General features: G+C 40.9%; 1 protein-coding gene across 2 annotated transcripts; it reads right to left on the bottom strand.

Moving 5' to 3' along the window:
• Window positions 1-4929: 4929 nt before the first annotated feature.
• Window positions 4930-13594, bottom strand: sting1 (stimulator of interferon response cGAMP interactor 1). Of its 2 annotated transcripts, none has more exons than XM_029512569.1 (7): window positions 13531-13594; window positions 12506-12732; window positions 11749-11941; window positions 9852-9960; window positions 8085-8329; window positions 5844-6030; window positions 4930-5524 (listed from the first exon to the last, which is right to left on the bottom strand). In XM_029512569.1, the coding sequence occupies exons 2-7, from the start codon at window positions 12730-12732 to the stop codon at window positions 5241-5243; spliced, it is 1245 nt and encodes a 414-aa protein (XP_029368429.1). In that variant the 5' UTR covers window positions 13531-13594; the 3' UTR covers window positions 4930-5240. The 2 variants fall into 2 exon arrangements, with proteins under 2 accessions (XP_029368429.1, XP_029368428.1); XM_029512568.1 differs by having other exon boundaries at window positions 5844-6033.
• Between the last annotated feature and the right edge of the window lie 498 nt (window positions 13595-14092).

Raw genomic sequence — 14092 nt, forward strand, 5'->3', positions numbered from 1 at the left:
GCGCTGCGTTTTATACACGGTGAGCAGCCGGTTGCATCAGCTGGGAGGGGCGGGGCCAAGAAAGTTCCTGAGCTCACGCAACATGTGCGGTTGTTGCAGCGCAGATGAGAACCGCACGTCCATCAGGCTTCAGGCGGACGCCTTCATTTTCCTGTCGGGTCACAGACATGAGCCAAAATACTCCAAAGTTACAGATAGTAAAGATGCATTACAGGCATGTTATTATTATTTCAGTTTTATAGAGAATATAATACAACTTACTACACTAATCCAAATAGTCGGTGTCGTACATGTCACCGAAACAAAGAGAAAAGAAACCAATCAGAAGATTCGTGAGAATTTAATTTGGCTTTAAAAAAGTTGGCTCGTGTTTAGGAGCATAACAACAAACACACTGGGAAGAAACTATAAACATTACAAATACAGAACAGGCCAAAAGTTTGGACACACCTTCTCATTCAAATGAATAGGAAAGTGTGTCCAAACTTTTGGCCGGTACTGTATGTTCAAAGTGTAATAATAATTGAAAACGTTTTCCTCCTCCTCGTGCTCTGATAACGTGTTCGTTGTGCCTCAGTGAAATGTACGCAGAACGGTAGGTTAAAGACAAAGCAAAAAAGAAAGTCACACGCAAGGTTAACATCGGTCAGCTAGTGAGCGCACCCTGTAATTCCCCTGCAGTGCCTCTGACAGATACTTCCTCCTTGATGGTAAGTTCGTGTGACGACAGCTCTGGTCTGAATGTGACTGGCTGGACGTTGTGATGTCACAGCAAGGAGCTTTCTCAAGAAGAGTGAGGCGTGTGCCACTTCTTCTTCTGTCCCCTCACCCTGTACAGAAGTTAGGAAAGAAGAGGTACCTGTATGTGTGTGTTTTGTTTTGTCTTCTCTCCTGTTTTAATCCTGATACCAGACAAGTGAAAGGAATAGCAGACACACTTCAGGGATGCTTCTGGAACTTTAACAAGAAGTTTTTTCTAGATGGTCCATAATTCAGCCCCATACATACATACACACATACATACATACATACATACATACACACATACATACACACATACATACATACATACATACATACATACATACACACATACATACATACATACATACATACATACATACACACATACATACATACACACATACATACATACATACATACACACATACATACATACATACATACATACATACATACATACATACATACATACATACATACATACATACATACATACACACATACATACATACATACATACCCATCGGCCCTCCTGATGTGGACTTGTAGCTGGTACTGGAGTGAGTGTTGTGTTTGGTCTATCTGGAATCTTTACAGATGTAATAAAATCTCTCCACCAATATCTCTGAGGAGTTTCATATTTTAAATTTTTTTAAAAGGCATTCGGTCATTTCCCAATATTTCTTTTTTCGTTTCCTGAATGAAAACAGGTTTGGAAAAAAAAAAAAAAAAAGACTAAAAGCCAAGTTTTGCATCTTAAACCAGATCATTTGATGAATCTCTTTTTTTTCTCAGTAATAAAATGAATACCTATTTACGTTATTATCTGTTCATTAAAACATTATGGATGTTTTCCATGGTGGTGAGAATGTCTGCACACTAATCTTGAACAACTAATGCAGAAGGTTCGTGCGGCCCTGCGTTTAGTGGATACACCTCCAACACTCCGCCAGGTGTGAGCGTGTCTGAATGTCATGTGACTCACTCTGACTAAGATGGGGTTCATACCACCTGTCTAGACCTGATGTTAACCCCTACATACACGCAGAAACACTCACAAAATGTCAGCCTTGCTGGAATATTAAATGAATACACCAGAAATAGGCTTACTGGTATGTGACATAACTCGTATGCTTTTCTAACCAGGAACATCATCTGATGGAACATGACCTCAGATGATGTATCATAAAGAACATGTACATTTTACAACTAAATTATTTATATCTGAGAAATGTCAAAGGAATAGTAATTAAAATCTCTTTTATTTAATCCAAATGTAATTATGTTTTATTATTCTTCTGGTCTTTTAAAGCAGGTTTAGGTTTAGGTGTTTGTGTGCAATTTCTCTCAGTTAAGCAATATTTATGACTGACTTGGGGCTAAACTGTCTACTCTCTTCTCCCAAATACCTTCATCTTCATTTTTCCTCCAGGAGTTCTTGTTCCTTTCTAATAATCGTTGAAGATATTTGAGCTGTAATCCCAATACATCTATTGTTCATACATGTTATTCAGAGCAAACCCAGCAGCAGCTAACCTGAGAACCTGGTCTGCTCCTGGTTATCAGGGGGTGTTTGGTTTGTGCACCAAAGGACAACAGGGAGCTTCTTCGTCCTGGAGCAGATTGGTCTTTTGTCAAATAAAAGGAATGAAGTGGGTCAACTCTGACTCTGTCTCTGTCTGGACATAATATTTAAAGGGATTCCATGAATGCGCCCACAGTGGACAACACCCTGTCTGAGCAACAAACTCCACACTCAGACACACAATAAGTGTGTTTTGTGTTTGTGTTGATAGATTTATGAGTCATCTTAAGATGTGTTAAATGTTTTTCCAATATAAAAACTTTCGACTTCACACCCAGGCAACTTTTTTGAAGGAATGATATAATAAACAAAGTATTATTTCATTATTAATTTGTGCAACTAGTCCACAAACAGTCGCTTCAGGGATTCAGTTGGATTTGCTACAAGAGGTTAAAGCGAGTTAAGTTTCCTATAAATAATTCTAATATGGGGGAGAAAAAACATCTCCCTATACAAAGTGTAGCAACTAAAAACTTTCAGTGAATGTTATAACTCATCAAGAAATGTATTATTTACAGTGTTATGCCATGAAACATACAGTTTTGGTATTTTAGAATGTACCACCAAATAGTCACCACTTTCATTTATGATCTAATGGATACAATATGAAGTAAAAGTAAAAGTAATTTAAATCTTTGTTCACCCTCACCCCAGACACATAAAAACATTATTCAGCTGATAACATTCAAAGATGACGATCAAAGTTTGATGTTTCATGAAATCTTGGAAATCAGGTTGTCATCCAACAAGCCCATGGATTGAAGCAGATGAACAGCTCAGGCCGCTGAGATGTTCAAGGTGTACGGATTCAGTGGATCCAGTGTCCGGCTCTGTGGAGACATGGGAACAGTGGTGTGTCTTTATCCATCCATCAACATCAGTGTCAGCTGATGTCAGCTGACTGGGATGTGGTGTCCCCTGATGGAGAACAGGTCGGACCTGTCCGCTGTGGCCACTGCATAAACTCACATCTTCCGTTAAAGTGAGCGTTGTTTTTTGAAATCCTTACATAACAGCATAGCGGCACAAATTATTGAATGTGGCTACTAGAGCTGAAGCGTCCTGCTGTGTTGCGAAATTATTACTGACCAAAATCTAGTATAGGTGTAAAACTTATCAGATATGACCTGTTTGGTTTCCCGGAATAAACAGAGGTGCTCCACTTACAGTAAAATGAGAAGGGGAACAGAAAGTCAGTTATTACACTGGAACATTTCAAAGTTTGTGCATTTGTCCACTTGAAACCTGCTTGATTTGATAATTAGATAATTAGATCTGAAAAAGAAAGCAGACTGTTCAGATTGAGTTATCAAACCATGTGACCATTACATCTGGTTAATGGCTGTGAATTATCAGTGTTCTGCAGGACCAAGGCATAAGAACGCTGAACCTATTGGATTCATTACCACATTAACAATAGTTTTCTAACATTTGTCTTTTAACCCCCCTTTTAATTTACATTTGTGTTTGATAAAGGATTGAGTGATGTACCCTCATTCTATCCTATGATAATACAACTGTTCAGCCATTTTGTGCTTCTCTGCCCAAATGTGTATTCTTTTTAAAAGCTACCAAATAAAATATTTTTGTTTGCCTCCTCTGACTGTTTCCGAGGACCAAAAGGTGGCAATGCCCATAACACTGAAACGCAAAGGAAGGGAGAAAGCTCTTGTGTCTCAACTCAGTTTGTGCAGCAGAGCTTCTTCCATCATGTCAGTGCCGACCTGCCAAGACTATTCTACTTCAAACAATGTTTCTTTGTTGGATTTCCATTTGCACATGATAGCGCTCATCTGCATATGTGCTGTTGAACTGAATGAATTGCTAATGCAGTTGTGTGTTTTGGATCAGATCCCTCTTCCTTCTCCCCTTTGCCCTGTTAATGTATCTGATGCAACCTCACTGAGCTGTTTCATGAGGTGTGAGGCATGTGTGTGTGAGTGTGTGTTGGGCAGATAGGGTGTGGTATCAGGTGTCTTGTGACTGCTTTTGTTTACGCAGTCATAGAACACACTCTTGTACATCGCATTCTTCCAACTCACGTCCTTATCTGAGCTCTGCTGCCTGTACAGCTTTCCTCTTGTTTTTCTCTCTCCACCTGTCTCACCTATAACCAATCTCTCTTTTACCTTCAGTCTTCAAAACCTTATAGTTCACATTAAAACTATTAAAACTTGATGCTTCGTGCCTTTGATAAGCATATTTGCAGAGTTTGTTGCATTTTTCGAGTACCTGACGCCACACTCCCTCTGTTCATTAACTGAAGAACACAATATCTAACCTTTGTTCCTGTCGGGCTTCTTAATCTAACTATATATTAACTGAAAGTCAGTTTGCAACCTCCAGACTAAAGCCAGATGGGCAGTCTGTCTGGTGTTTTTCCACCTGAACAAATGCTGTTTCAGTGTCAGCACTTCAGTTTACACACACAACAACAAACAACAATAAAGATCTGAACATATTATTTTCTTTTGTATTTTTTACAGCTTCAATTATGCACAATAGTGGATCCTCTTGGTGGTCAGGAAGACTCAGCCTCTGTGACCAGACAATAACCAAACTGTTCAGATAGAAAAGGTCAAAAGAAACTCTTGGACAGTTCTTTTGTATTTATTTGATATTTTCAGATATGAATTCAGACACAGGCAGATGATGCTTACTCAGTATGTATGTATATATATATATATATGTATCAATGTATATATGTATATATATTTATATAGATAATTCCTTTTTTAGTTTTTATTTTTGTCTTTCCCTTGTCTAAATTCCTGTTTACACATACCTGGCAAAAAAATTATTTCTAATTCTGATCTTATCTGATATTTATAATTCCCTATCCATCAGTTCAGTATAGGAATCATATAGTATGACAGACATTGAATACATCAGTTGTTTCTGAAGCATTTCTTCATGTCTGTCCCTGGTAATGGTCAGTGTCCTCAACGGGCTCCTTCAGAGGTTGAGGTTTGTCCAGGCTGAACATGAGCGTGGGCTCTCTGCTCATTGGCTCAGGTTGGTGCCACTCGCCTTTCATGAACAGAGGGGCACTTGGCAGGGTACCAGAAGCACTTGTTAATGGATGATCGATCTCCTGCAAAGGAGGCGGGGTGAGGCAGAACTCCTCTTTCTCCTGCTGCTGAACATGTCTGAGGATGGCCTTGGACAGGAAGTGAGGGTCTTCCTCATGCTCATCTAGAGGAAAAGGAAAACGTGATATGTTCGAGCATGCTGCCTCATCATTGTCACTGTCAGCTATTGAGGTTATAATCTAAGAATTTGGAGAAGCAAGTGTTGTGAAACTGGCTCTGTCACTGCAATCACATGAGGCTGTGGTAAGAGGAGCAGTCAGAAGTTAGCAGTAATGACCGAAACTGTTCCTGCCGTACGCTCACAAAACCTTTTTAAAAATACATTCCTTTCAAAAAGACTGTCAGTTCTGTGAGGAAGCTGAGAAGCTAAGATGTGTTCCCCTCACACAAACACACAGACACACATTTGGCTGTCTTTGTACCGTTGAGGAGGATGAGTTTGTAGCGGTTGCGGCACTCTAGCGAGTTGTCCAGGATTTCCTGCAGGGTCCTAAAGAAGAGCAAGACCTGCTGCCTGCGCTCAGGCTCCCCAAAACCTGCACTGCTCAGCTGGGACATGTTGTAGAGGGTCAGCAAAGGCGTCGCATACTCCACCACACAGTCAGAGGCCTGCTAATACACAGACGCACACACACGCACATACACATGCGCTGAGACAGATGCATATCCAGAACAGATAATCCTTTTAAAACTCGTGGTGCTTCAGCAGAAGAAATGTTTGATTATCATATTTTACAGGTAGATGGTGCTGTTACTGTACTACGATTTATCAGGCCTCCACTTGTGTGTTCTCAGGTTTAACCAGGAGGTGGTATTCACACTGTGCACGGAAGGTAAACTCTTTACTGGTAAAGATTTTGTGCAGCTTTAATGATAAAAAAAAAACTGCTCCCCTTTATGCTGATATAATTTCTTATCAGTGATTCTACCATTAACATTCCTCAATTATATGTCACTTTATATAAACGCCTCAGCCAAATGACTCAATGTAAAAGTAAAATAAAACCATGAATTCAAAGTGTTACTCAAGTAGTAGCGATGAATAATAATCCTGTAACCTTTACTTTGGTCACCTGTCAGTGTTTATGATAATAGTTTAGTTAAGTCTCAGTCACATTTGTTCATAAAGTAGGGTCTATTTTAGATCTGCAAACAGCAACGAACAATCACCCCCCACGATTATTTGTTATTTATTTGTTTATTTGAGGAGGAAAGTGTAACCTTAGTCAAAAGTGACGGTCTCATTTAGAGACAAAAACCATTTCATTTAAGTGGCTCTTCAGTGGGTTAAGACCAGATGGGATCACCTTCCCTCCACATTGACGAGCCTTCAGCACCCAGAATCCTTTTTCTGGCTCATAGTCTACCTCTCCTTTGGCTTTTGTTGGTTGGCACTCACAGCTGCTGACTGAGGCAACTTGCTATTGCAGAGTCACTCCATCCCAGTTTGGCTCCTGTCATTCACTTTCATCAGGATGATGAGACTGCTCACTCGCCCTCTGTCCCTGACACTTGTGTGCATCAGTGATATGAAATAATCGACATGATTCCCTTCACCGGTGAGTGGTCATAATTTTCTGGCTCATCAGTGTGTATATGTTACCAGTGCATTTACCTGAATGGAGAATATCAGTGTTAGCTGCTCAAAGAAATGCTTTTATTGTTTAAAGGAAAATATGTGCTGATTATTGGAAATTATTTTGAAAAAGTTAAGTTATTTCATGAATTATTTTTCATCAAAGCCTCCAACATTTCACTGGTTTCGTTCTCTCTCATTCATATTCTTGTAACATGAACACCTTTGGACTTTGGACTGATGGCTAGAAACCTTTGAAGATTTTGTCACGAACTCTCTGGTGGCCATTTATCACTCATTTCTGCCATTTTATAGAATGAGCAGTTATGTGAATAATTAGTACAACAGCCATTAGATGACTCAACAGTGAAAAGGACAATTAGTGCATTACATTTTATAAAATAACTACAGCCGGCACATGGATCCAACATAGCCAACCGTTTCACAGTGAAATAATCATTTCATTTATATAACTATTATCATACAAATAAAAAGCACCTCAAACATGCATTGGAGTAAAGATCCATCATCATTTTATTCTGAATAACGACTGCACCAGTAAAATCGAGCTGCTGTTCCTGTAATCACTTTGAAATAACTGCTGGCTATTTTTGGTCTGACATGAAACACACGATACTTTTAACAGTCCCAAACCTCTTTTCCCTTGACTCAAATACAGAGCCAGGTTTGAGTACAATCACATCAAAAACATTGAATATAGAGCACCCTGACGGGCTGAAATATTAAAAAGATATACAGAAACAGTCCCCTGAGTCTGTCACTGTGACTCTCTCTGTGCGTCACAGTGAAGCTGAGTGCTCTTTACAAATCTGATCAAAGCAGAAATATCAGCACACTCTCTGCCCAAAATGACAATAAGAGGGCCGCCATTGAGTCGAATTATCGCACAGCAAGCTCTGTGATCACCTTATTTCATGTTGACAGAATCTTTTCAGTCTGCACCACGTGAGAAATGTTTGTCTTGGTATCTACTGGTGATCGGATACAGATATTTTAAAATGATTAACTCTAGGTCTCATCGTTTTAGAGCAAAGCTATCGCTCTGTTATTTCAAATTCCCACCTACCTTCCCGTCCTCGTCCATTACTCTGTAGACGCTGTGCTTGTAGACCCGGCCCCGGACTCCTGCTCTGTCAATCTCGTTGTTTGGCAAGTTGTCATAAAAGTGAATGTTGCTGTCTTCATCCTCCAGTTTGTGAGAGATGTTGGCGTTTAGAGGAACCAGGATGAGGAGCTTCCTTGAGCCGCGGCCCCAGAGGTGAGTGGTGGACCGATGGCTGGCACAAAATGATATGATGGAGTCCTCCAAATCTGAGAATATATACACAGCTTAATCATTAATCATTCACATTCATTCATATCTGTTGAATCGCTTTAACGGAGCGTAAGCTTGAATGCTAACAGCTTATACATCGCTTTACAGCTTTAACCTTCCTGTTGTGTTCAGATCTGACCCATTTACAACTTAACACTTAACACTCATAAATATTGTGTTTCACATCTGATTGCCTCAAGGATATCCTCCACACTGTGCACTTGAACAAATAAAAGTGATGATCACCACAGGGTTTCAGTCAACCTTGTCATGTCTGTGGTGTTCCCGGTCAAAAGGTGACGAATGGGCATCTCGATTATATTCATCCATCAGATGAGAAGGCATCCCCATACACACCACCCCAACACAGACACACACTCACCCCACATTTCAGACTGAACATTGCGTTTTGTGGGTACACATCTCTTTCCCTGCTGATCCCCCCACTTCCTGATGAATCCATCTCTTGCTTTTGTGCCCCCCCGCCCCACTTGAACCACACCTTCCAGGCTGATCAGCTGATCGCCTTGCACTCCTTTCACTCTGAGCACAATGCGTAGGCGTAGCGTTATCTGTCAGAGAGGCTCTGGACCAGATTTTAGAACAAGATGAAGAGGGCTATGAAGTTGAACCAGAGATAGAGGAGGATGTCTTGGAAGTGGAAGACAACACAGATTTGGTTCCAGACTTTGAGGAGGCTGACCAGTCAACAAATGGAGAGGGAGCGGCACCTGTGGAGACATTTCAGTCCAAGAGAGGAGACTTGCTGTGGTCTTCATCGCCCCAGGACAGAAGAAGCAGAGTGAGAGTGGAAAACATGACGCCAGGGCCAACACGGTATGCAACATCTCGACTGAATGACATCAAGTCCAGCTTCCATCTCTTTTTTACCAGAGTCCATTGATGAAATTACACTGGAGGTGAAGAATCCGAAGGGGAAGCGTGTATTTGGGGACACCTGAAGAGAATTGGACCTGGTAGACCTCCAAGCCTACCTGGGTCTGAAAAGGAAGTGCTGTGAGCTCTGTGGCCCTACAGACAACAAAACAAGCCTGAGATGCTGCAAATGTAAGGCCCACTCTGACCTGAGTGTTAAATATCACTCATGTGCATGAATTCACATGCACACACGCACACTTCATGGCGGGCTTCATGGGTTTTCCATTTCTTCTTTACATTACATGTTTATTTTGGAATACATTTCAGTGCCTATTTGTATTTTCACTGCAGTTATTCATGTTAACCACTGCTCTGAGACATCGTTCACAGCTAAAGAGTGATGAATAAACATTTTTTTGGTGGTGATTAATGTGTTTTCTGTTCATTTAAGAGCATTTAAAAGAGAGGGGGGGGGGGGGGGGGGGGGTGAACACAATGTGAGGGTTAAGGATATCCTAAAAGCAGCCTTATCTGCTAGTTCTACAAGCTCATATACTCAAATGATGGGTGTGTAACATAAAAACAAAGAGCATAAACCCAACAGCTATAATTTATTCATGTGTGTTTTTTATTACTGACTTGGCAGCACCAGTTGTAAGTATCCCAAGTAGAAGGACCAGGCCAGGCCGTGGGCCACATTCATCTTCCTCCTCTCACAGATGTCTGACAGCTCCACCTCTGACGGACCCTGCACTTGGACCACAGAAACAGTTGGAATGATGCCACAGCACCTCCCCACTGCCCAGGAGGCAAAAGTAAAAAAAAGGGCATCCCTGCACCCAGCCTGCCCTTTCCTACACATATTTTGAGACAGATAAAAGCAAAAGACAGAGACAGCTAGATGCTGTAAGCTTGAGAGCTACATCTGACATCTGAAAGAAGAGTGAGCGAAATTATACCAAATAATACAAAAGCAGTATGAGTGCAGTGGCCATTGCCGACGAAAATGTAGCTTGAGTCTATTTTTACTCAGTAAGTTCTGTATCAATTCCAATCAACTGATCCTTCAGGAAGTGTTCATCCAAAGGGACCCTGTAGTCTGAAGTGTAACTCCTTGGTAATGGGAGTTGTAAAAAAAAAAAAAAACAACAGCATGATAAAGGTGAACTGTCTGAACTGACCAGGTCTGCCAAAGTTTAGAACAACAGCAGGCATTACTAATTAAAGCATAACTAATTTTAAACTGTAGGATTTCTTTGTAGGAGCTCCTTTAAAGCTGACTGAAATATTTATGGTTTCACTTTCAGATACAAAAGAAAGTAACTGTAGATCTACAACAACGGTTTTAATGCTGGGAACATGCCAGTAAACTTACCATGTCATTCACTGGTTGACTTAATCTAGTATTTATTAGTTAAACTGCTTTGTTACCTACTCAGGCAGTGTGTCTCAGAGATGCTGGCTTGTGTTAGCATAGGCCGGGGCTCTGCGTATGTTTGAGGCATTCAGTTTATGAATGAACAGTGTCGGGTGCTTGGACTAGACAGAAATATTATGAAGAACAATGCACTTGCCCCTCTAATGTGTCAGTACAGGACCGTAGAAAACTGCCTCAGGGCCCAATCTGACAAAACACCAGTTTGTGAGACAGTCCTCAGAGACTTGTCCTCAGAGACTTGTCCTCGGAGACTTGTCCTCACTCATACACACTCCCATTGACACCATTGATTCTTTAATGGGACAGGGGTCACTGGGTGTCTCAGATCTGGAGCTAGGCCAGGCAGAGCAGCTGGATTACTGGCTGGGCCATAGCATAAGATTAAACTGCATTGGAGGTGAACTTTGTTTCAGATATCACAGCTAAAAATGAAAACAGAGCAGAGTCAGAGAGCTCATGTCTAAGGCAGACCGGTGAAAGTCACTCGTGTCTTTGTGTCCTCCAGAGATTTTCGCAACGTTCTCCTCAATGGTTTAACAAATAGTTCAGTTTAACAGCTACAGCTTATTCAGGACACAGCTGATGAAAAGAGAGAATGTTACTGCAGATCTCATCCAGTCTGAGACAGTACAGACTTTAAAGTTGTACATTTTAGCTTCAGCTAAAAAAATCTGCTTTTTTTATTAGGTCATTGTGTCATTAGTGTTTTATACTGTTGTATAGCCCTTTTGTGATACCACACTATCCTCTTACACTTTCTAGTTTTAGAATTTTATGCTGTTGTATTTATTTATTTTTTATATATTTTATTTCTTTTATTTATACTAATTACATTAAACACTGTGTTTGGTAATGTATTATACAGAACTTGCTTCGTAACTCAAGGTCTTGGTGTTGGATCTGCATTAGCTTTTTTTGCTGCCTGAACCATCAGGTAGGCACTTATCAGAGATTTTGGCAGAGAAGACTGTGTTGCTGCTTTTCTATGTTTGTATGTTCCGTATTTCATATTATTACAAATGACTAAGGGCTGCTACACACAACTACAGTGGATGTGACAGGATTTCAATGCTGCTGTATGCCAGGTGTGGATCTCACCAGGACTCCCAGGCTTTTAAACAGTGTGTAAAGAACTGAGGCGAGGACGAGGAGTTTCCAGCATTGTTCTTGGTGTGGCAGAGGCTGTCCAACCAGGAAGAGCAGAAGGCTTGCCAGCCCTGCAGTCAGCAGAGTCCTCCCCCCTCCAAAACAGGCAGGCACTAAACGGCTCAGCAATCGTCTGCCGCGATACCTGGTGATAAAATAAAACGCTGTCTGATCAGGAACTGTTGGACTGGTGAATTCACAGTTCTTAGATTAAATCATCACACATCATCAAACATCATTATTTGTACATTTCTTTACGCACTTACATAGGGAGAGTTTGGAAGCAAAAGCTTTGTAGTTCAAACTGTCCTCTTTTTGCTCTTGGTCCTCCCAAACTCTTGAAAAAATACCTGGCTCTTAAGTGTTCATCAACATGCTCATCAACCTGTTCATCAACCTGTCAGATTCGTTCCATGGTTTGCTGCTGGACAGGTAATGAACAGGATTTTTTTTACTGTTTCTTTTTGGAAATGACTAATAAAACACTAAACCAAGCTGAGAGGAACAGCAGCAATGGGTTTTGATTGTATGTAGGTTTGCCCAAGACACAACACTGAATATTACAGTCGCTGATCATTTGACAATTACAACTGCTCGAAATCAACACAAAGAAAGGTCACACAAACAAAATGTTTCTGTGGAGATATATCAAAGGCAGACCAGAGCACAAACATTGAATGCTTCAATCTGTCATTTGCTGATCCCTCACCTTGTGTTTGAATGGTTCAGCATTTCCTCAGCCAGCAGATAGAGCCCGTGAAGCAGAGGGCCGAGGGTCACCATGAGTATTACCATGGCAACCCAGCCAAATAACCTTTCAGGAGACAGGAATATGATGCTTCCTATTGTTATGGCAGCCACTGCTACAGCACACACCTTGGGCAAATTCCCACGAGGCCCAGGGATCAGAGCGTCCTGATCTCGGAGGCATTGCATCTGCCAGGGAACAGTCACAGTGTCAGGGTCACGCACAGTGTGACCACGAAAACCTTCTCCAGCTCATGATATCCAAACTATAGTCAAATATGTGTTTCATTTTTTTAAAACAGTGCATGAAGATTTACAGCCTCAAGATACATCATTATTACCTAGTGACAAAAATATGTTCATCACACTCAGCAACACTGGATTGCACAGGCCTTGCGTGGGCTGAAACTTGCATGTCCCACATCTGGCTCTATGATGTCAAAGACTATATTTCCTGCCCATCAGTTGTTAATAGAAACACAGGTGCAATGACAGCGGTGTGGTCAGACAGGAGACAAAGGAACATTTCCATGTACAGAAGAGAAATGCTGAAGTGAGTCACTTTGATCTGTGTTTGATCTACCTATAGGACACAAAGATCTTACCTGGCAGATCTTAGTGTGCTCATCTGACACGGCTAGAGAAATAACTTTACTCAACACAAGTTCTGGCTTTTATGAAAACAGATTCCTGGTCTGATTATATGATTTGGACACGGTTCAATAACTGTAGGTAGCAGATGTGAGCTCTCTGGCAAACTATAGCAATACTGCACAAGATATACAAGATGAATAGTCAGGCCTCGACACGCTCCATAGAAACAGCGGTGCTTTTCTTCCGCTGTACAAATTCTAATGCCCTGATTTGACCTATTACAGTTTAATGAAAGATCTAACCAAGGTTTAGACTGTGAATGAAGTATGATAATTTGACAGCTCCTATCATCGCAAACTCAGATTAGAGAAAAAAATGTATGAAAGGACTCACCTTGGCGTTTCCGCTGTGATCCAAATTATTGGAATGTTTTCCTTTGTCTGGTTGTTCACCATCTGCTTATATCTCCTCTTTCGTTTTCTCCCCACCCCTTTGGTTATGTTCCAAGTTTCTGTTTCATTTCCAGTTAATGTATTTGTCCAGCGAGAGAGACGATGAGTTTTCCCTGTGTATCTACATTTTAGTTTAAGAACCTTGCACACATCAGTTTCTGCTTTCTAATCATTTCCTATATATGTTCGCATACATGTAGAAGGGGAGGCGACAGGCAGTCTTGCATTAGAACCATAAAATCCATGAAAATGGGCCTTCCTGTCTGTCCTGACACGCTTGAGAGAGAAACAGAGCTATTGTTTGGTGTTTGATAGAATTCATGTTTGGTGAGGGACAAAAACTGGGAGTTTTTGCTCAAGCACATCAGCCTAAAAACAAGGTCTGCTCAATTAGAATGGACATTAAAAAAAAAAAAAAAAAAGATTTTAACACAATGCTGATATGGTTCTCTGTAAATATAAATTCCCATCACTTCCATGTCTCTGACTAGGGGGCCAGTGTT

Source organism: Echeneis naucrates, chromosome 10, assembly GCF_900963305.1.
Source record: "Echeneis naucrates chromosome 10, fEcheNa1.1, whole genome shotgun sequence".
Lineage (NCBI taxonomy): Eukaryota > Metazoa > Chordata > Actinopteri > Carangiformes > Echeneidae > Echeneis > Echeneis naucrates.

What these genes read in the sequence shown, in the direction of transcription:
- sting1 (XM_029512568.1), bottom strand. Translation starts at nt 12,732, where the DNA reads ATGCAATGCCTCCGAGATCAGGACGCTCTGATCCCTGGGCCTCGTGGG. An exon ending in CTTACAACTGGTGCTGCCAA is followed by an intron (nt 8,330 to 9,851) that starts GTCAGTAATAAA and finishes ATATATTCTCAG; the next exon opens with ATTTGGAGGACTCCATCATA. An exon ending in CAAACTCATCCTCCTCAACG is followed by an intron (nt 5,525 to 5,843) that starts GTACAAAGACAG and finishes CTTTTCCTCTAG; the next exon opens with ATGAGCATGAGGAAGACCCT.